The sequence below is a fragment of the Bombus fervidus genome, chromosome 6 (genome assembly GCF_041682495.2).
Source record: "Bombus fervidus isolate BK054 chromosome 6, iyBomFerv1, whole genome shotgun sequence".
In the NCBI taxonomy this organism is placed as follows: Eukaryota; Metazoa; Arthropoda; class Insecta; order Hymenoptera; family Apidae; genus Bombus; species Bombus fervidus.
The window spans coordinates 16,221,267-16,245,004 of NC_091522.1; the positions used below are offsets into that span (position 1 = coordinate 16,221,267).

Genomic DNA, 23,738 nt, shown 5'->3' on the forward strand with positions numbered 1-23,738 from the left:
GCTTCGCTTCTAGAGTAAGTTTTTACGCTATATATCTTTCTTGGAAAATAAATTCAAGCCTACCTGGGTACTAATAAAGAAGTACACTAATCCTATCGACTATTCAAACAAGCACGAGGTTTCATCAAAGCGTCTCCTTGGCCGACCTGTTCTCTTTCACGTCTGCTTCGTTCGGTATCTTTGACTACTCTAATCGTCCATCTTTCTGATTAGACCATTTGGAGCACCGTTCCAAGCCAGAAATCGAGGTTTTTTCCTTCCCTTTTTCCCCACTATCGATCATTCGTTTCGCTCTTGGCTCGAGAATTTTATTAAACGATTCAACGACATAGATTCCATTAGCATATCTGTCCGCTGGATACTTTTCTCTCTTTCTTCCGGCTACGAAATACCGTTTTAAAGGGAACAAAAGAAGCAGTCGATGGGATTACCTATATTCTTATCGCGATCCCTGACCGTTTCTTCTTTGGTCGTATCGTTTAAGACGAGAGAAAAGTTGGGAGACGCCTTTGTTAAAGATGGACGGTACGAGGCGAGAAATAGGGAGGCAAGAACGCGGTCGTATTGAATTTACACGGCGCTACACACGCAGAAATGCAACAAAAGATCTCGTATTCGAGTTTCGGACCGTACAAAGGAGCTTTACTTTCTTCGCTCCAGATGGAAACGCCGGATAATTAAGTCCGAGGTGGGTACGTGCATTTCGTAGAAGCAAACACCGTATACCCTCTATCTGGCGTGTTCACGAACCATCCCACGATTCTAATGAATCGTCCATTACGTACTCGCGTTACATACCGTTTGTTTGCCGAGCTACGTCTCCGCAAATACTCGATATATTCCGGACAGATTCTCGCACACGATTAACTCGTTCTTGCGGTGAACATTCTACTTTTGGATCGAGACCGGAGTTATCTTTGGAGATTCGGGTCTTGAGGAATTTCGTCTTTTTATAAGGACGGAACGATAATTTGAGTCATCAACGATGACGCAAAAATAAACCTACCTTGCGTTTAATTGAAATACTCGGTTTTTTAATTAGCTTGAAGCTTGCGCTATTTACAGAAGGTATTTGCATGCACGATCGTATTTGTTACAACATGTCCGTACTAATTAATTGCTTCCAAGTAACGTTAAGATTTGTACCATTTAGTGCTTTCGTACGACTACAAACATTTGAATGCAGAATCTTAGGATACAGCGCTTCGTTGGATAAATACGCGCAAATATTTTTTCTAGGCACCGAGTAATCGTAATTCATAAATTCAGATTTAAATATCTTAAACGAAACGCTCCAGAACTCTCTCAAAGAGTAGTTAAAAATTAAACAGATGTTAATCTCGCTTACGTACTCCAGAAAAACATCACCGATGTTACAGTCTCCTTTGCCACAATTCTGCCACGATTCTCGATATTTTTACCCAGACACGATAAAACTCTGGGTAATATTGATGGCGACCATTTAAGAATTCTTTCGATTCAATCAGATACTTTCCCATTTTCCTTTCGCTGACGATCTCAGTTACCATCGAGACGCAGCGATTCAGCGAGAAAGCGAATAATAAATGCGCGTTATTTTCCTCTAGCTTTGGGATTCTGTAAAACGTAGAGGAAAATAGACCGTAGCTGATTGTGAGCTATCCTTCTCGCCCGTGAAATTGATGACACCACGATTTCAAGTTCGCGACGGGATCGGGATGCCGACTAACTTTTCCGAGAAAGCTCTTAAAGGAAGCTCTTCCTTAAAAGGTCGCTCCTTGTTCCTGCGTCGGTGAATATACCGTGAACCGTGTTCACCGACGATGTGGACATTTTTGCAAGCGACGTGTATCCGATAAAAATTGTTTGTTCAGGCTTTGTTAATCTTGACGAAAAAATATAATGAGATCATAAATTAAGGCGTTAAGCGAACACACTAGTTTCGTCCTCTTTCATTAAAACGTATTATCAAGTATTTTTTCATTTTTTATTTTTTATACGTTGAAACGCTCAAAGTTTCCTGTGACTTTTTACTTTTTAAACATAGCAACGTTACATATACTTGTTACGAAATAATGACGAATATCTTACATCGAAAGAAGAAAGACGATATACCGTTGCTCCATAGTGATCGTAACCCAGGTAACGATATAGCGAGATCATAAGTCATCGTATCGAAATGAACGATACCGTTGACGTCGATCGATGCCGCCAGTGTCATTCGATCGCTCGAAACATTTGTAGTTTTCCGTTCCACTAGCTTCGCAATCTCGTAAATCGTAGCCCGGGCTATAATTACCGTACCGATACAAACTGACCTGCAGCTACAAAAGAACTACTTCTCACTTGACACCTTACACTTCCTGTAAGGCTCGAACACGCTATCTCTTCTCGGATCTTCCGAAACCCATGTACTTTTCAAGCCTGATTAACTTTCTGACTTCGCTATATCTCTCTCACGCCAAAGTACATCAAAGAACCCTGTTCACCGTGTTCTGCGTGCGACAGACCCGTTAGCGTCCTGTTCACGAATTACCGGCGAATTGTTCGCGAATTGTTCGCGAGCTTCAACGCTCAAACGCTAAACGTCCGAAACTTCAACACGCTGCTACTTTCGTTTTATTATATTTTCGTCTTCCATAGAGCTTTGTCTGCTCAAAAGTAGACAAATTTCCAGCTACCTTTTAAATACCTCGATCTCTGCGTTTAAAAGGAGCGATTTTTATTTTTAATTACATCGTATGAAAATCCTCCTGTTCGATCGTAAAGTATCATAAATTCGAGAAACCAATAAAAATGCACTTGTAGCGTTATTCTACTGTAACCTTCAATTTTGATCAGTGGGACGTAGCTCACGATTCGTGAGTCGACTGTTTCGACTTGTCTGAGCACGAGACTATCCTCGCGGAAGAAATTGCAGCTTAAAAGTGTGCCTGGCAAAGCGCCACGCTGCGTCATCACTCGTATCGTTGGTACTCGAGTTTACTGGCGAGCTGCTACAGGTAAACATCTACCTGATCCTCAAACGTTTTCAATTATCGGTTTGGTTTCGATAGGAGAGAGTCAACGTTTCGTTCGGTACTATGGATTTCGCACCCGTATGGCTGCAACGTCTTCGAACGAATTCATCCATAATTCTTTCCCCGTTTTATTCTTCGCTTTATTAAACTTTAACCCTGGAACGTCGCACTGGGATCTTTCGCGTCTGACGATCTCCATACATTTTGAATATATAAAGAATTTTGTAAATTTGATGCTAAGATATTTTCAAACGTTTTATCGTTGGCGAGTTCAATATTATGAAACTGAAAACCGCTCGGAAACAATTAAAGAATCCTTTTATTTACAATTATTTTGTATTGCTGCAACTAAAATTAATATCCTACATTTCTATCGTGTACGATTGTTATTTAGGATGAAATTCTGTTTCTAAGCGTAGTTCGCGTTTCTACAAATTTTATCTCTGAAACTACTTTCATCGGATAACAATGTAGAGCCCAACGACGGCTCGTAACGTAAGACGCATTGTGACGGCTGGTAGTTCATCGTAAATATAAAAAGTTGATGAAGTAGCCAGGGATAAAAAATGACCCGGTTTCTTCCGTATGAACGAAATAAGTTCTTGAGTTTTTCAACGAGTGTTGCATTATTTTCAACAGCTCCGTGATGTTTATAACGGAGGCGGAAAATTGAGAAACGAATTGCTCGACGTTTAGTCCATTCTTCAAGCGGTAGGATGCTGTATCTCTTTTCGACGCGTGTCTTAACACGCGCAAACACAATTTTCTCACTCTCGCGTATTCTGTCCGATGTTCTGTACCGTTAAACGCGAGATTGCTCGAATACTCAGTTTCCAGCGTGAAATAAACCATAAAACGCTAAGAAATCGACGAGGTCTTCGAAATTTCAATGGGAAACGAGATCCATGTATTTTCATTGAACTTATATAGCAGCTTTTAACTGGTTTCGATGTTTGTTGCTCTTCTGATCGACGAAGAGTTATAGGTATTCAGGTTCGCAAATATTTAGATAATCGAACGTATGCACAATTATGACGCAACTTTAGAATGCCGCTCGATTTTCTCCCACTTTTATACTCGTGTGGAAATCCAACCTTTCGCAATTGCGATGCGACCACTCGTAAACATCTAGGCGAAGTGCTGAACATATCTATACGTTTATCATGATTGATTTTATTGGCACTTCCATCTTTACGTTTCTAAATACAGTGGTGGCGCAAACTTTCAGCATTTTCAAGTATTCGACGCTCCAAAGATCTCGAGGTTCGACCGTAGGACCGCCTTCGGATATTTACATCGAATATTTCCCAAATATCTAAACGAAAAATTTGAACGTATCGATTTTCTTCATTTTTCGGAATTTCGACCCTTCAACGTCAAACATCTCGAGTCTTGACTGTACGTCCGCTGAAATATTCGCATCTCCTTCGATCGTAATCCTTTTTCAACCCTCTCGATAATTTATTAAACGACAAATGTACTGACCGCTTTATGACGCTGTAGCTGGATAGCGAGGACTTTTACATCCTTATTCCGGATGCGTGTAGAGTAAGAGCTGCGGGAAAATTGTCGGATTTGAATTTGCGATATAGCGAGAGAAATATTTCACGCGCAACCTCGGTCGCTTTTACGTGACGCGTATGCCGGAACATCCTATCCTTTATTATTTTGCACGATGGAATTTATTCTGTATATATAAAACGCGATTTTTCTCGATGTCAAGCTCTTACGAAACGATGAAACGCGGTGGATGTAGGAAAATGCAGTTAAACTCTATTTAATGCTGCACAGCTTGGGCCTGGTATTTGACAGATACACGCGACATCTTTTTATAAATATTTTTAAGTAGAAAGCTTGTCGACGAAGAGTAGCTGTCGTATGATACATCGAATTTGTATATGTTCACTGTATGGATATAAATGTGTATCGCGTTACATTTCCGGCATAATTGGGTGAATGTGAGAAATTTCTATATCTCAAATATATACTATTATCATTTGCGACGGATGTCATAGGTATTTTATACATCTATCAACAGAGAATTTCCATTAATTTATTTAACTGTTCATCCATCATACTTTTTTTTTAACAGTAGGTATACATGTATACGTAAAATATCTAAATCTGTCACGTTTATATTTCGTTTACGAATATATCTTGCTCAATAATAACAGTAGGTAAATTCATTTTGATAAACATAAACGTTTTTTTAAATACCTTGTGACCAAATAAATATTTTCTAGCTTCTATTATGTACGTTTTCAGACGTGAAAATCTGACACGTCGTATCTCGTTAGAGAAGAAACGATGCTTCAAGATATTTCATATAACGTATGCGATATATACAGAAAAGATTTGCGTGGTTTCGTTTCCATAGAATTTTTATCACAGCCATCTCCATAAGAAGAGATTTTCCTAAAACATGTCTCGTATGTTCTGTTACAGGAAGTATTGCACGCGATCAGCGCACCCAGCGGGCAAGTTCAACGCATCGTTATTTTCAAGAAGAACGGCGTTCAAGCAATGGTGGAATATCCTTTGCAATACACGTTGGTCCACTCGATGGATCTCGTTTCACGTGTGAAGCACGAGTTTCACGAAGCGTGATAAACGGTCTTAAAGCTCGAGAGGATCTCTCTGACATGGCACACTTTCTTTTTCCTTTTTGCTCTGTGTCTTTGTTTTTCTTCTCTTTTATTTTCTTCTTTTTTTTTTTTTTTCTCTCGACAAAACGGCTATCCGTTGGTGAAGTTTGTCAGTCACGTGCCACCGTTCCAATGCGATCAAGATTTATAAGCGGAACTAGCGAGTGACACGGTTACAGGATCTTCCGACTGCCGCGTCACTCACTGTAAGCCTCTGATACCTTGGCCCGAATATCGACGAGTTACTTGTGGCATAGTGGATGAGCGTTGTACCCAGTTAAAGATGGCTCTCGTCTATTTGGAAATTACCGAGGGGCCGAGGACGTTCGAAAGATCTTTTGGTACTTATAAATTATTCGGATAAATATATTATTTTCTAGAATCTTTGATCGTCGAACTGGGGCCATATATAATTGTCGACATTTTTTATCTTTTTCAATTTCTTCTTCTTCTTTCTTTTTTCTAAGTGAAATCGAGATATTCGTTTAGATATTAGATCGTCCGAAAAGTGTCTTTCTTTTATAGACGCGTCTTTTACAACGACGCATCTTTGTACAAACGTGAATTCTAATCTGTCGAACGTTGTAATCTTTATCTTGAACAAAATGGATCGTACGTAATGCGATAAAATAATATAAAAGGAAAAATGTTGTGCATCCATTATTTCTTTATAAAACGAAAGAAACTTTTCGGACGACCTAATATTTACGTCGAACAGGTAGTTACGATTATTATCTTTGGAATCAGAGCTATGCAAGCTCGTAATTTTCGACGTTCTTACTTTATTTATTTATCTATTTATCTAGTAAGCTCTAACAAGCTTTATTTCCACGTAATAGCGAAGTTTACTGTGGAATTATTCAGATGTTATACACGCATGTGTTGATAATTTATGCTATCTTCCTTGTTCCGATACGATTCGTAGAATTTTCAAACACGTAGTTTACACACAAGAAGAGAGTAATCTGGCGAGTGCAAACGATGCAGTCCTCGTACGCGATTATTCCTAAGTTTCCAAAATTTCAAAGAGGCACGTAGCGTCGAGTAACTCATAAAGTCGAGAGGCGTAGCAGCAACTCGTTATTAAAACTCAGCTGTAAAACGACGTATGAGATATTCGATCTTTTCTTGGAGATGTACATTCGTCGACTATTCTCGATGCTTTGAATTTTTTTTACTTCGAATCCATAGCACTCAGACTATCTTTTATCCATTATCCGTTGCTTCTACTAAATCCCCCGGACAGTTTTTATATTAACCGACAGATTCCTAAAAAGATTCACTTGTTACAAGTCGTCCATTTTCTCGCGAAAGACAAAATTAGACGAGCATCGATACATCGACGTTCATCAATTCGTCAAATTTCCAATTTCTTATTTCATTTCGCCGTTGAGATTATTATTTTATATTTTTAACCGCGAATTAAACTTGTGCTTAGTATCTCAACTCTCGTGAGATCGTGACGCGTAATATTCGTATCGAGTCACTTAATTTTCATTTGTATTTTTTTAACACTACGAGCAAACACCACGCCAATTAAGATCTAACTCGAATGTAATCCAAACCAGTGCGATCATCCACGATCCATACTAGTTGAGAATTACGATAAATCGTAATCTGGAAGATTTTTCGATTTCTCTCGGCAATATTTCGCTTAGCCATGATTTTGATAGATTTCAAATGAATCGCGCCATGTCGAGACACGTGGGAGTCCTCTCGAAGCTATACATAGAAACTGTTCGTTAATTTTTACTATCACCCAGAGCTATCTATATATTCTTAACCGAATCTTTCGATAACCACGTTCGACACGGTGGAATCGGCAACAAGAGCAAAGGAGACGCTTCACGGAGCGGACATATACTCCGGTTGCTGCACGCTGAAGATCGACTTCGCCAAGGTAAGTCCACGAAATCAATCGTACGCAAAGAAACAAATTAATTCTCCGTTCTGTTCTCTGTATCTCGAAACCGCCTTCGAAAAGATTCGAAACAGTGGCCGCCGTGTATAATCGAAGATCGGCCTTAGAAGCTGCGCGATTTCGTGGTAAAATGTATGAAAAAAACAAAAGAAAATAAGCCACTCGAGAGCCTCGCTGTTAATATTCATGAGAGAGAATCCGACGGAGAAATGCCTGCGCAAATAATGGAAACGCTCTAGATTCACGGTTCCCTTACGTAACTGTGGAGAAAAGGAGTGGCGGTAGATAGGCCCCGGCGCACTTATCGTACCATAAAACTCGAGGAAATTTGTCGGTTTCATTCATTTTACGTGCTCGTTACATATTCCAATTACCCACGGTACAAGCGGCTCTGCCACGGTGACGACATTCTTTTCAATATTTCATTCGACGTCTAATTAGCAAATCCAACAAATAGAGCTCGAGAGCTTACTTACTATACGGGGATGAAACGCGTTTCTCGCCGCGTTTATTCCCGGCAAACTATAGAAACGCGTGTACACCTTTCAGAAATCCTCTCTTTTCTACGATACATCTTTCGAGTGATATCTTTTGTCTCGTCTTTGATATTCAACTCGCGACGAGAAACGATGTTCCCTGTTCGCGAAGCATTAGAATTCAGCTAAGTATATCAGAAAAATTATTAGGAAATTATGCGTACCTTTAAGAATGATTGTCTCGTTTAAAATAATAATATAATAATCCTATCAATTTGTTAGGATAAAGTGAATCTTCCGCTCGTCTATGTGCGTCGTGCGTTTACAAATGATTTTACAACACGAAGTCACATTCTCACAGACTTTTCGTAGTCTTCTATCCGATTCACCTCGAACTTTTTCAATACAAGTTAGAAAGCTGTTGGGGCTAATGCTTGATTATTATAATTTATCATATTCGGAGCACTTCCAAATGAAATTTCTCACAGATCAAATTGCCTCTTTTTTTTTTTGGATAATCTCAATTGGAATTTGGATCGGATTAAAAATTTGGTGTCCTGATACTTGGGAACACGAGTTATCACACGAGCGAAACGTATTACGAGTCTCGCGACTACAGATGGTAAATTATATTTCAATTCATAACAGAGCAAAGGTTATTCTGTTCTTCTCTTTTATTGCCTTAATTACAAATATCCCATCGCCGATGAAACGATGTTATTTCGCGTTTGCCTCTGTCAGTTGTCTCTTCTATCGTGAAAAGAATCGCAGTGCAAACAGCAACTAGCACCGCTCCGGAGAGCAGTGAAAAGAAAATCACGCGCATTAACGTTAGGCCCGCGGCAACGAGGTCTTCCGTGCCGTTTGAAAGCAGGGAAAGAGAGTGGTTCGTACAGCCGAGACGCGCGAGCACGAAAGCCGTTCGTTTCTCGCCTAACGAGTGAGATTTTGTTTCAGCTTTGTTCGAACCGTGAATCGATCGAACACCTCTTTCAATCGACGCTGACATCTTTCTATCTTCTATCGTACAGACGGATCTATTTCTCCTTTTCTAGTTAGAAAACCGATAGAAAATTGTTTCTCTTCTCGCTCACCGATACGTGCACCTCAAAAACATATTGGCTTGTTGAGAGTTACGTCGATTTTTCAACGTGCCAAGAAAGAGTTGGTATTTTTCAATCATCATAAAACCAGTTTCCATGAAAATTCCACGGCGAAGTTTCCACGATAATGGGTTTATAACGTAATTGTTTAGATAAAACAATAAGCTAATTCGTTTTTATACTGCAAGGTCCCCGCTGCTTCTTTAATCGGAGACTTAATTGAAAATAATTGTACCAAAGCGTTTGTTTCTAAAACGTAATTAGCTCCGGTGTTAGCAAACAGTTTTTCCCTGTTAGAATTTCCAACGAATATGCCCCGATAAACGTACGTTGTTAACGTGATTTAGCGTATCGCGTTCGCTCGACACCTAATTACCGATAATTGCTCGCATCGCGTATCGCCTCTAATAATTAAATAGTCGGTAATGTTCGTTCGCGGTTCATGCTTCAAGAATCGAATCCTAACCGCTGCACGTGCGAACGAATTCGCTCGCGTATACAACGATTCACGCTAATACGCGTAATAAATATAAAGTATTTGCAGATGCGAGTATTCTTTCGATGTACGTTCTCGAGGCTCGTCGCAGTCGACGCACGATCTCCACGTTTCCTGGCATCAGACGTCTCTCGTCAAGATGCTGTCATATGATTCATACTTACATACTATGTTATACGCGTATTTCGCGCTTCTTGTTAACACACGCGAGAATCTGTTATTTGGCAGATCTTTCCATTGGCAATAGTTGCGTAAAGGGTGGGATCGCTCGGCCACGCAGGCTCCGCCTCGTAATCCAATTTTGAACTTTGGGTCGTGGCTTAAGCTCTATTTTCATTAGAGACGAACTGTCGTTTTGGCAAATATCTTGGCTCACCGTGACCAGAAAGGAACACGTTTCACGCAAAGCGTACGGGCTATCGATGTCGGTCCACGTTTCATCGATTCGCGATAAATCTGTTTTTTTCTTTCCTTCTAATTCTCGGTGTGGTTCAAAAGGTTTACGTAACAGGAATTTTCAACGATGCATTTCTATAGCTGTTCACGAAGCTATTCGATCATCGAGTACCTTGTAACGTGTACATTTTCAAATTTCGAATTGCACCATATAATCCTTATTACGAAATTTCAAAACGTATTTTACGTAATACGCGCGATGTGCATGTAAAAGCTTTCTATGGTAAGCGTCGAAATAGGTCCGTGAGCAACCGTATGCGAAACGAGATACACGATGTAATTAAAGGGAAATTTTCTTAGAATTAGAAGCGATCGATCGGATGCGACTCGACAGACAGATGGGATTATATTTAATTCTCGCCTGTGTATCGAAGCAGTTGAATGGAAACGCATGCACTGAATACAGTCGGAAAGCCATATCCGCTGCGGGCTTTAATCTGTTTCTCAATACCAATCACGCGCCGATAATCACGTATAGGCATGTAATATCTCAAATCGTGATTGACAACTTTTCAAGCACGTATCGTCTTCTCAAAGTTTATGCAATTCATTGTTTAACGGATGTTCGATAGATCGTTGTTCCTTTCGCAGTTGTCGAAATGTACGACGTTGGACGAAAAAGTAGCGCAATTGGATTTTTGTCGAGAAAGAAATAAGTAGAATTTTCGTGGGCGATTTCCATGTAAATTTTCCAGACTTTGCGAGTGTATATAGTAGCGCGTTTTAAAGTTTGCAAGTGTACAGATGTTGTTATTCAAGTTTAACTTCACCCTCGTTTTCCCGTAATTAACCATTCCCAGCCGTGCGATTACATTTCGAGTCATTAACTTACAATTTGCGTACTAGAATTTCTCGCTTTGGGATATTCTTTCTCTTCGAACAATTTTCAAATCTGCCAGTTTATACAAAACAAAAGAAATATTTTATTTTTCACTTGAAAGAAATACAGCGAGCAACTCATTCGGTCCATGTGTATCAAATTTCGTATTAATTAGCAACACTCTCGTACGATTAAATAAATTTGATAGCGTAGAAACGAAGCGTAGAACCTGATAAAAAGGAACGCCTCCTGCGAAAGAAAAAGGGTACGTATACGTTTCAGATAATTCAAGTTTGCGCCGATTACAGACTTTGTCACTTTGTCACTCGTCGTTCCAAAAGTCTTTTTATTAAAAGTAGCAGTACCGATCGATGTATTTCGTAACAAGGAAAATTTGCTAAAAAACCTGTGGTTCTCGCAATTCTCAGGTTACGCAGATTTCGAGCGTAACACGTTACCTTGTAACAGCAATTCCTTCAAACTGGAAATCATCGATAACGATGCTCTCGTAGCCTTCCTGGCGTAAGCGTGACTCGATGGAAATCGTTTGTATTCGATAAATTTGCACGCCCGCCCTTATGCGCGAGGAAACCGAACATAAGCGAGCCACGTAGCGATGCTTTGTCAACCTGTCAGCGTTCCTTGCGATATTTTCCAAACGAAGTTGCCGTGTACGCCAGTCAACAACGCGCACGTATCCGCTCGAACGCGTAAATGTTGCTTTTTCTTTCAATCCTTTTTTCGTCGAGCTCCTGCATCGACGAAGTTTCGACTAAATTTGGCGAAGGAAAACGGCTCGATTAAAGCGATGAAAAATCACCGCGTTAACCAGGCGGCTCGATTACTTTGATAACAGCCACGGTGAAAAATGGCCGTGCAAAGTAGGCAATCTCGAACTTTCGAAAGGCAATTATAGGAAATTTTATGTAAAACGAGCCACTCGATGGGCCGACTCAGGCTGCAAACGAATTTCGAACGAATTTTCCGGTTGCTTGTTATACGTATTCGCTCGAGTCGGACCTCGCGATGTATCGAAACTTTATAACGAAAGGCAATTGTCGGTGGCCGCGGCCATTTTACCGTATTAGGTTTGAAAGTAGCGAGACTTTTGTGCTATACTTTGTCGAGCAACTCGATCGACGAATACTCGGTGAACCAAGAATATAGATTCGGATTTGTAGGATAGCCTCCGTTTTATGCTGTAATTCGTGGATGTAGAGGTTTCGCGTTCCTGTTGTTATTCCGTGGCACACAATAACGTAGAGTGTATTTTTGACCGATCGGTACATAACAAACGAACACCATTATCGGATGGTTTATGTTCAGACAAAAAGTATCTGTCCGTGGTCTTGCTAACTCGATCGAGGGAAAACGGTTTCGCAACTGTTTTAGCGAACGTAAACGTATCATGTACGTGGAAATTGTTAGCCAACGACCTTGCAGATCGCTCTATTTACCTTTGAAGCTGCGATTTATCGAAATGGAGAGGCCCCTCGATTATCGAATTGTCTGCGATTCGACGATGTTTGACGTTAGCGGTGGTCGCGAGGTAGCGTGGACGTTACAAGAAGCACGCAGGTCTCGGTATATCGATCGCACGCGAATCTACCAACTAGCTATGTAAGCTGATTACAAACAATTCGCGTTTTGCCGACAGCAACGGATCTGCCTTGTCTTCGAATGGCTCGTACCTCGAGCATCCATTTTGGCAGCACGTAGCTAATGATCGAGTTACCTCGGTCCGGCCGTCTCTATAATTATACCACACTTTGTACCCAATATTCGCATTAACCGAACGCTGACAATGAAAAACGATCTGGCAATTATTTTCTGACCCATCCTCCTGGTGTCTAACCAGCCTGCTGTCTCGTTGATCGTTTTATCGCGACGTTCGAACCCGCTGCACACTCTTCTGCCTCTCTCCATTGCTGCTGCGCTCTCGATTCGGCTGATTCGAACTGTTATTGCTTGCCCCGTGGAAACACGAAAAACTCTTTTGTCCCGATAGCGTCGCGCTGCTTGACGAGAGAAAATTAAGAGAGTGCCGGTTCGCTTGATTACCGGCTAATTAGAACGCCGTTATCTGTGACGTTTTCGGAGCGACACGGAACACGGTGAACTCACAGACGAAAAAATTTCTGAATACCAGCCGAGGCGACGTTTCGCTCCCCCGATGGACCGCGTCGGCAGATTAAAAGGGAAGCCGCGCCAAGTAAACAGGAAATTAGTTTGGGACATTCGGCCGTGCACCGATGTTTCATTAGCTCTCCATCCATCTTGACTTGCTTTCGTTTCCTTTTTTCTACGTTCCTGCAACGAGCCGTACAGTTACGTCGCGATACGTTACGCGAATAACGTTTTTGCGCTTGTTACCTTGTTACGGTATAAGTGCGAGTATCGTGAGTCGGAATTACTTGATTCGCAAAGATTTTACCTCTCGTTATGTAGTTTTAGAAGCTGAACTATATCCGATTAACAAATTAGACAGCTGCTTTGTATTTGACGAAAAGAACGTTCCTTAAAGAATAATATAATTTAAAATAGATGGAATAAGAGGATATTAAATCGCATAAATACCAACATGTCGAGTCTACAGATGAAAAAGCTTTTCGTTTCTCAGTTGATCGGTTTTCTTAATCCTTTAGGCCGTGCAACATGCGCACAGCTATCTCGTTAGCACGTAGCTCGTTCGATCGAGGCATCGTTTCGTTCGATTAAGCGAACCGCTTAGCGGCTGCGATAATTGCGCGAAACGACACTATCAAGATCGTTGGTTGCGCGGTAAATCGGATTAAGCATATGAATCACGGTCGATCGGGATCTAATAAACGCGTGGAAACGTTCAAAGTGATCCACGTCGATAACTCCTCCCTTTTTCTCGTCCGTTTTATTTCCCGCAGCGTGTTAATTGGACCTGTTATTCCGCGAGAAAACGTTACGCGCGAATTCCGTGCGTTTTGGTAGCACGCGCGCGCTAATTGGACAACGCGCAACGAAAATTTATGCGATACAGTTCGTTAATGCCGTTAATAGCGGCGAAGTTCGTGTACATACTCTCTCTCTCCATAAAATCGCACAGCGACTAATTCTTTTTGGTTAATTAATCGGAAGAGATCGACCCTCTGCCGGATAGCCTTAAATTCCGACTAAAAGTCAGGAAAATTAATCGATCGAGTTCCATCGAATCAACGATTCCAACGAAGACGTATCGATCGATTATTCGTGTTGCACGTTTTTCGAATAGAAAATTCCAGGTCGATCAAATTTTTTCGTTCGTTCGATTTCTTGTTCAGCAACGTGCTATTCGTTCTCGTGGGAGATTTTGTTTGAACAGATACGAGCGATTTGAAGTTCGCATCGACCAACTTTGCCAAATTAAAGGTACATCGAATTTTCAAAATCTCCGACTTAATTTCGCAAGTCGATTTCTCGCGAGAAGATGAAACAAACGATGGTAAATTCTCAGGTAAATTTAAAAAGAACCATTCTTTTCTTTACCGATTGTTTAATTTCTTAAACGATTAGAAGGAACGTTCCACGAAATCCTTAAGCTTATCGGATGTCTTTATCATTCGAGCTGATTATCTCCCAGAAGATCTGCGAGCGAGTATTATCCTTCTGACAGGGTTCACACACGGCCCACTGGAGGATCGTGCAGCCATTTCCTGCGTCCATTATTTATCAGCTAGAACACAGTGGTTAGATTTAGAAACAGATACCGCTGGTAGAATAACAGAGCGCCATTCTCTTACTCCATATTCCACTATCAACTAAAATGCATCCGCGTATCGCGTACCGCGTTGGCATTAGAACCTCGTTAACTTCTCCGTAAAAATGCACGAATTCAATGAATTTTTTCACGTTCGTGTTCCATCGGACAACCTGCGACGAGCCTCGCGCTCGCGAATTGCAGTCCAAGGTTTAGTCTTGTCACGTGTGGCCGTGGCTGAGTTTCTGAAATTTCTGGCATCTGCCAGTCACACGGAAAACGAGGGACGGGGGTGATGGCGTTGGCCCGCGCGGGAAATCCTCCACGGCTACTCGTTTGAATTGCAAATGGCTGCAACGATTCTGCTCCGTCCGACCGGATGAAGCTTTTCCGCCAAGCTCCGCTGCAAGTTGTCAGTTGATGCGCGCGTCTGTATGTGCGTTCCGCCTTGTAATTAGACGTTCTCGTTGGCAACCTTTGAAAGCTGCTGAAAGTTTTCTTTATAACCGTACCCCTTACTTTGTTCCTTTTCGTTTGAGACTCAAGGAAACGCGAAATTATAGCGTGCGATGTTCTTGATGGACCTCGACGAACGTCGCCGTAATCATCGCCGCAATTATATCGCGTAATTGTCAATTACCCGGCAGGCAGAGTCAGAGACCGGAGAAATTTCGCGGGCGAATCTCTTACTTTTCGGTGCGACTCGTTACGGCGCGGTTGTTACACCGCCAAATGAATTTCCGTCGGGGGAGACATTTCCGCGAGTGGAACAGGGAAACAGATGTACCGCTTCAACGTCGTTTCGCGCCCGCCACCTGCAGAACTCGGTCGCTGAATGCAGAGCGAGCTGTTCGTTTCGTTGCGCCTCGTTCGCGCCACTTCGATGAGATACGTTAATTACTAGACACCCACGGGTGCCTTTCTATCGATGCCGCTTTCATGGAATTTCTACGAATGGGGGCGGGCTTATGTTGATTCCCCTGTCGAGTGAAAGTTTCACGAGGCAAAAGAATCGAACGGTATAGCGGTATTATTAGAATGTTCGAACTCAAATATGGATACGAGGGTAATATCGACGGAACGGTCTCTCGGTCTATTTTCGTGCTCGTATTAATGTTATTTTGAATAAATGATGTTTTCGACTGTATTTGGAGGGAGGGGGCGGCAGCGTTTGAAACATACGAAACCTGGAAAATGCCGGTGATTCGTTAACTATATAATAGGAAGGATTACGCGTTAAAAGCGTTGTAGTTCAGCTCGTGTTCAACTCAGAAAACGTTCAGCGCGTGAATAAAGATCCGTGTTTTATTACCAAGAATCGCATCGATTGTGCCATATAATGTACTCGAATTAGCATAAATATCTGATAAAAAACACGAGTAATATAATCGTGATATCAGCGTTATTTACTGCCTCTACTTAACTGGTTCTATATTAAATATTATTCGCACGACAAGTGCAGCGTGCCACTTTTTTTTTTTTTTTTTTTGACTAAAAAAGCATGTTACAAGTACTTACATAAAATCGTTTACGTTTCGAAAGTATACCTCGAGCGAATATGAAATATGTATTAGAGCAGCTGGATGCTTTTACAACTGACTGTAAGTGACAAACCCTTCTCGCTTCAACCCCTAACACTCTCATAAAACTATCCTCTGTCGCGATTTATCCGTTCAACCAGGTTATCGGGGTAAACCCGCAAGATTTTACGACTCTGTTCAAGTAAACGGTCGGCAGTTGGCTGACAGTGTTTATACTTGGCCTAGGCCGTGGTTTCGGAATCTAGCGGTTTTCGAATAATGCCGCGATTCACGAACAGGAAATTAACGCGCGGCCGTGGCTCCGCGCACAGGCGTACTCGCTGTAGCGTGTCGAACGGTCGTGTATAATAAAAGTGAACGGTCAGTTCCAGCTCTCTCGTGGTCGCGTTTCAAGCCATGAACGACGACGAACGCGCGCTCTCGGAGTTTTCATTAAACGCGTGCGCGTATTACGTAAGTCGTCTTTCGCCTTTCACGGATTTTTCTCCTGGCGTGTCGCTCTTTTTGCGAAATTCCCATCAGCGATACAAAATGACACGGAACGATCACCTTTTTCTCCTGTATCTCTCTTTCTCTTCCTCTGCCTCTCTCTTTCTCCTTCGCTTATCACCATTTTTGTATTCAAACTCGTTCGCCCTCGTCACAGGAAATCGTTCAGAGAGTCGTGGAACTCGTTCGAACGTTCGCTCCTTCCTGAGATTCGCGACAGGATTACATATATTTAGTCGTATTAGTCCGCGGAGTCAGAGTAGCTAAAACTTTGCCGGTGAATCGGCTTCGAATTGTTCCTGACAACGCCGCTTTCTTCGATAATTTACGACTATCCAGGTTCACCCACCATACGATGTTTTACGAGCTCGTTTTCCGCAAGCTTCCTAACGACTTGGATCGACCGAATCTGCCTTTTACTCGCCGAGAACATTTCCTTCTACTCATCGATTCTCCGATAAGAAACGTATGATTTGAATTAATTTCTTTCTTTTTAGCTTTCCAAGTAACTAGCATTCGTAACTCTGTCGACGGAGAACAAGGCTCAAACTCGGTAAACGTAAAATCTGTCTGTAATTGTTACCTCGATCCTTCAGTTCTATCGAACGAATGCCGGAGAACAACACGATCGCCGTTTAACGAAATGGAATCTGTAAGATTTAAACTAGTTTCTAACGAAGTGAAACTGTGTTCGCGATTGCTTTGGACTCGAGCGTCCCAACTATCTTTTCTATTTACTCTCGTCTCTTGCGTTCTGTTCGCGTTAAATTCGCGAGAATATATTTGCCTTATGCTTGGTAAACACGGCGACCACTCACGGATATTCGGTTTCTCCGAAGACACAGAATGGCTCTCAGTTCGTAGAACAAAGGCAAAGCTCAGAAACACTGTCCAGTGACGATACCCGAGACGTTTGGTCATACTGGAGAGCAATGCAAACTCGAGGGGTAATTCGGCCCCCTGAGACACGTTCCGTGACTTGATTTGCTTTGCTCGTCGCTGTTTGACCCTGGTAGCCCAGTTACGCCACGATTCCACGCCGTTCAGACAAATTTGAGTAAGCGTTAGGTAAATATTCGCGAGACCAAAATTTTGGTTTGGACGACGTCGTTAGGTCGTCGGTAAACGGAAGTTCGTGCGACCAATTTTCTCTGGTGTATTAATTAGCAACGGGTCGGTACGAGGGAAATCGAGGCGGAAAACGGTCAACGCGTGTGGCCAATCGAGAATCGTAAAATCTGGCGCAGCTCGAAAGTCTGCGAGAGATCGGTTTCTTGTCATCGGTTAATCGAACGACTCTTCGAACGAGGATTGTTCAGTGGGCCGGTTACTTTCGACCGATTTACTTTTTCCGCTTAAAGAATCTTCGCGTCGGGGATCAAGAACGATCTATCAGCGCCGCTCGAACACGGCGCGTTTTCGTTCTGAGAAATCTCTTCGCGTTTTATGTTTTCGATATCGTGGCCGTTTTTGAAGTCGACGCGGATAGACGCTACGACGCACCGCGTCGTTTAAAAGCCAAGAAAGTCGGAGATTTTTATAGCGTACTCATCTTCGCTTTATTTCTATCGGCCGTAAGATTCTTTACGATCCGCGGTTTAGTACACGTTGAACCGATATTCCAAGGAATACGAGAAGTTGCTTCTTATTCTCTTCGTGGCAAAAAGCTGCAATTCCATTCGGCCTTTTTCTTTATTCCACGAAGCGTAGCGTAACAAATCAATTTCTAGCGAATCGCTCGATTTTATTATCCAGGTAGCTGGTTAGCGTTTAATTTCTCAGAGAGAAAAGCAAACGATTGCTTCCGTAAAAATGATTTGCCATTGCGAGGAGATAATATAAATAAATTCTTAAAATTTTATTTTCTTCGAAAAGTTCTTCGATGGCATCGTAGTAAAAGAGTTAATGACAAACTTTCCCTTTACAATTTCGCTTCGTTACTCTTAATCACCAACTAGAGACTAGAGTCTCTAATCGTGAAACCACGAAAAAAGAAAAATCCCGGTGATCAAGTTAAGCAAGAGACCCTATCCCTCGCAGCGAAGCAGAGTTCTCCACCCACATGCGGAACCAGTTCCTGTCATCCGGAACGAGTGCGTTCACACGATAGGCGGTTGAAGCGTGTTGCACGCGACGCGTTAGCGCGTCATGTGCCAGGGATTCTTCGGATAATGAGCCGTAGGGGTCGTTTAATTACGGACAGTTACCAACCGAGGATATTTATACGCGACGTCACCGTGTACCGTCGGTTTTTGAAAACGAAAAAACTCGTATTTAACGTTTTGGAAATGTCATACTTAGGATACTTATTAACAGGATAGCCGGATGGATCGTCATTTCTTAGTAAAAGAGAAAGAAAGAAAAAGCTGACAGATTTAAACGACTAAAGAATTTACTACGATCAGCACGAAATATTTTACAAATATCGTACAACAATAGCAGATATCGTTAAGCGTAAAGCAAAGTTACGAATTTAACGAGATATCGTATCGCGTCTTAGTATCTTATTGTGGGACGTGTATCGCGATGATACGTATCGTCGTACCGTATGAAAGAGCTCTAACAGGCCAGCGTTCGGGGGTGTAGCACGACCTAACCAGGTTTCGCGAGTCAAACACTGAAACACCTTGATCTTCTTGTCTCAGCCTACGGCGAGTCCTTTGAGACGGCCGGTATTTTTAGAACGATCCCTCTTTTAATGACTTTCCCCCTTTGAGCGAGCCACCCCGTCAAGAACCCTCTTTTCTCTGCGTTGATCTTGCGACCTGAGCGTTACGTGCGCTCGACCTACGCTCCGCTCGATCGATACGCCGCGATTCCGCCTCTCTGTGCACTGTGAATATATTATTCGAGCTGGACTGGTTGGTTATCGACGACGCGGCTGCGAGTTAAAATTCGCCGAATGCTGAACTTGTTTCGATGGACGAGCTTGCGCTGCTCGTGAATATCGAGATAAAATGGACGGGTCGTTGCGTGGGCGAAATATCCTCGAACCTGTGGAAACAAAGGGCTCTCCGGTCGCTTAAAATTCAACGGAGAAACGCTACTGGCGAAAAGCACGGAGATTTGAGAAGCTGGTTATAAGTTTGAGACTTGCTGGTCGCAGAGACGAGGACGATGGGTCGTTCGAGGTACTCGGTCGGTCGAGCGCAGGGTAAATAAGGGAAGAATAGACAGGATTATATGGAGCATAGGTGATGATTCTGGAAGTGCAAATATTAATTTGATATATGAAAGGTATTTTTGGTTATTTCAAGATTCCTATTCTTCTCTTCTTGCTTCAGATTTTGCTGCCGAGTGCTTTAAAAAGGATACTTGATGGGAACAATTTAATAATAACGCGAGGATGTAACGCTTGTTTGTCATCGCAGGGTCCTAGAATACGATTTCACAGTATTCTCCAGTGGATAATACGATATCTAAAATATTCTAGTACCTCGATTTTAGGTTAGTACGTCGTTGAAACGATAAGGAAAGTAATCGGTTTAAGGAACTAGGTAGCGGACGAAACCAATGCGACAAATAGGAATGAACAGAACTTAGTTACCCTCAGAATTTGAAACCACGCGAGAGCTGATCGAATTTTCCATTTAGCGTTTGTTAGCAAACAGAAATTAAATTCACGAGTGGGTAGTTTCATCAATTCCCAACGAAATACAACCGTTGGAAATAGTTAGACGAAGGCAGACGCGGTCGTAACACGTCCGCCGATTTTTCAAGCTCGATTTTCGACGAGCTCGGACTTAAATCCAGCTGATGGGACACGTGGATTCTCGACGAGAGAACGAACTTTCCCGGTTGGCTCGTTTACGATGCCAATCACGTACGTGTATCGACCAACGGGGTCGGAAGCGCAGCATCTTCGCGTTCGCTTCTTTATTCCAAATGTCCTTTCGTGGCTCGCGTTGACCTCGTTCCTCCCGGCTGAATTCGAGAAAAGAAGCTGGTTAATTCGAATACCTGTTGCCCAGCAACGAGTTCCTTCGGAAGATCTCGAACAATAGCTCCTGTACCGGTATTTGGGAAAGTTTTAAAATATAACACCCGAATCGTGGTCTTTTAACTTTGAGCCGACAGTATGACAGAATTTGACAGAGAAATGCCAGAAACGTTTGGAATATTTTTCAAAATTATATCGTTTCTTTGTTTATTTCTGTTCTAGATCGAACGTCCCGATTAGATTTCTTATTACCGTTAAATGAATTTTCAAGGGTACGAATAGTATACGAATCTGTTCCCAATGTTTTACAGAATAATGTAATTTCCTTTCTCATTGTCGTTTTAAATCAACCGCTTCGATTATATTTTTGACTGTCCTGTATCCTAAAAATAGCGTTGGAGAAATCGCGAGATAAAGTTAGGAACGTTTCTAAAGAAATTAGGAAATTAATCCGTGGAAAGTAATGGAGAATAAGTTTCTCTTATCGTTCTGCAATCTGAAGCGAATTGAGATGTAGATAATTGTAGGTTGGACAGAAAAAGGAAATAGCGGAGAAAGGATCGTATGGAAATTGGTTAGATTACAAGGGGCGGCCCTGGAGGTTTGATATTCCGCCTAAAAGTAGCAAAATCTGTTTCCTAGCCAACACACGAAAGCTTTCATCGATTTGTGCATCATGCACGGCCATCTGTAATCGGGCCTGAGGTCGTACGTGCAAGATGATCGTAACAGGTAGCGGTGATTTTCGACCAACTTCTCCCTATACGAATTTTCAACGGGATAGAACATAGAATTTTAGAATCGATAGAAACGTTCGGTAAACTAATCGAGTTGCAACGTTCGAAAGTCACACGTTACGACATTTTAAGAGGACAAAAAGAAATAGAAAAAGAAAAGATTCGATGTCGAGTTGATTTGGTAGGTAAAAAGGAAAAGGAAATAATCAAAGAAGAGAATAATCTGATCGCTTCGAAGATATAATCCTTTCGAAGATAAACGATAGATTGACGGTACATCGTTATTGTTTAAATTTCACCGAAGCAAACGAGACCAGAGGAATTACTCTTTTCATTTGCCTAGCCCACAAAACGAATCTCGAGAAGCGACTGGCCCGTGAAACGAATAAAATTCGATAGTGAAATTCACGATCCGGCGAACGTGTCGCGATAACAACGACCTGTATCCATCTTTGCGATTTATATTTCCTCGTATCGAAGTGAATGTAATTCGCGAAGATGGTGGATCGCGATCCCGTGATGCGAAAACGAGTTCTAAACGCGTCGGTGTAATACCAATCGCGATAATAATTTGAAAAGACGAGAGAGACGGTGGGACGAGGAGTACCATAGACGGAAAATTTAACGAAGAAACATTAAGGATCGAATTTAACGAGCTTCCGGTTTACTGGCTTCTCTCGGTCGATCGTTGTGTAAATAGGTCGTGTCTGAAGTGTAGCCGAGGTCAAGCGTTTCGAAGCGAAGGCGGAACCAGCGGGTGAAAACCGGTGTTCGTCGGTCCTTTTCCATCTACTTCGGTCCGTGCATGCAAAGATGCGGAGAAAGCTCTCTTTCTCGCGTGTACGATACCTTTGTTCTCGTTGTACGAACAGGAAGAGGGCAGGGCACCGCGTACACAGAGATAGAGACGAAGAGAGCAACGGCCAATTGAGAAAAGCGCGAGTCTCCAACACGGGAATGTTCGGTGACCGTGTTGAAACGTTCAATCGGCTATAACCAGAATGTGCATATGGACTTGAAAGAACGCGCGGAACCGCGTTGATATTTCATTGTGGGGCGAAACGCCGAGCTTTTAATCGACGATAATGGTCAGCTTGCGTGAGTGAAAATCCGCGTAGCGTCATTAGTTTAGCCGGATCGGAGAAGGAATTTAATGGCAGCCGGCTAAAACGAGGAAAAACAGTTGGAAATCTCGCGGAATGTTTATTCCAGCTAGACAGACGTGCGTTAACATTCCGTATATGTACGGTGGTTAGCACTAAAAATGGTTTGTCTCGGATATAGAATGGTACGCGACGGAGGAGATCTCTAGAGACACGTGATCGCGTGTAGTTTAGTTTTCCCCGAGATTTTCAGCGGGAACATGGGATAATTTTCAGCAAGCGGAAGAAAAATACGAAAAAGCAAGAGCGCGAAGAAGAAGAAGAAAAAAAAAGGAGCAACGGAGGTTTCGCTTGGGTTTCACGCGACTCCGTGGGCTGCGCATTCAGAATCGCGTGCCGTGACATCTCAACGAATTATCCGACTAAATTACACGCAATTACCTTCGCTCGAGTTGCCAGTGTTCTCGAGTCGACGGGAACGCTTCTATGCTAATTACATCACCTTACGTCGTTCGTCTCGTCTTGCTCGCCGCTTACGTTACTCTTCTTCTTACAGCTTTTTTTCTTTCCTTTTACCTTCGTCTATAAGATGACAGGAGAAAGAAAGGACAAATAGGCGATAGGATTCGTGGCACGTTCACTCGACGATTAATATTCCTTTGCCCTCCATTAATCCATTTAGCGTCGGCCACAATGAAGGGAAGTTGTTGCGTGACGAAGCGTGATAACAACGATTCGACTTCATCCTCGTAATAGCCGGTTTTCTGGCTGCTAAGCACGCGATACGATTTTTCCCTCCGCTATTTATTCGCAACCGTGCGCCACATGGCAACACGTGACCCATTAGAGACTCACGTTTTCCACAATGAGCGAAAACATTGTTTGAACGAACGATGCAACTGTCGATGCTTTACTGGGATATATCGGACATTGATAACGCCGAAGAGATGCGATACGCGACGTCCCGGTCACGTACAATCGATCACCCTAGGGATTTTTGGTTTATCGTAACAGTAGTGGGGTTAACGCGCGCGCACGGATAATGCAGTAATTTATTGCGGAGAAAAGAAAGCACTCGTCGAAGCCGAGATTTATTTGTTCCGACTGATCGACCACGATTTCTATCGTTTTTATTGTTCGACGGTTGCATTCGATAGCGCACAGCCATTGACAAGTGCACACGTTTTCATTTCGGCCGTGAAACAACGTCCCTTGTCAGTCGTTTATCTGATAAAACTTGGAATTCTCTACGCTCCACAGCTTGGTGAATTGAGTCCTCGATCCGAGGAAAAAACTGCCGATA

General features: G+C 42.4%; 1 protein-coding gene across 2 annotated transcripts in view; it reads left to right on the forward strand.

The window, feature by feature from the left end:
- The window catches only part of Sm (heterogeneous nuclear ribonucleoprotein L), a 154,029-nt gene that overhangs the window by 53,313 nt on the left and 76,978 nt on the right, over positions 1 to 23,738 (forward strand). For both annotated transcript variants that reach the window (XM_072005177.1, XM_072005178.1), the window contains exons 4-5: positions 5,445 to 5,530; positions 7,448 to 7,544. In XM_072005177.1, coding sequence (XP_071861278.1) covers positions 5,445 to 5,530; positions 7,448 to 7,544 — 183 coding nt within the window. The remainder of the gene's footprint in view (positions 1 to 5,444; positions 5,531 to 7,447; positions 7,545 to 23,738) is intronic.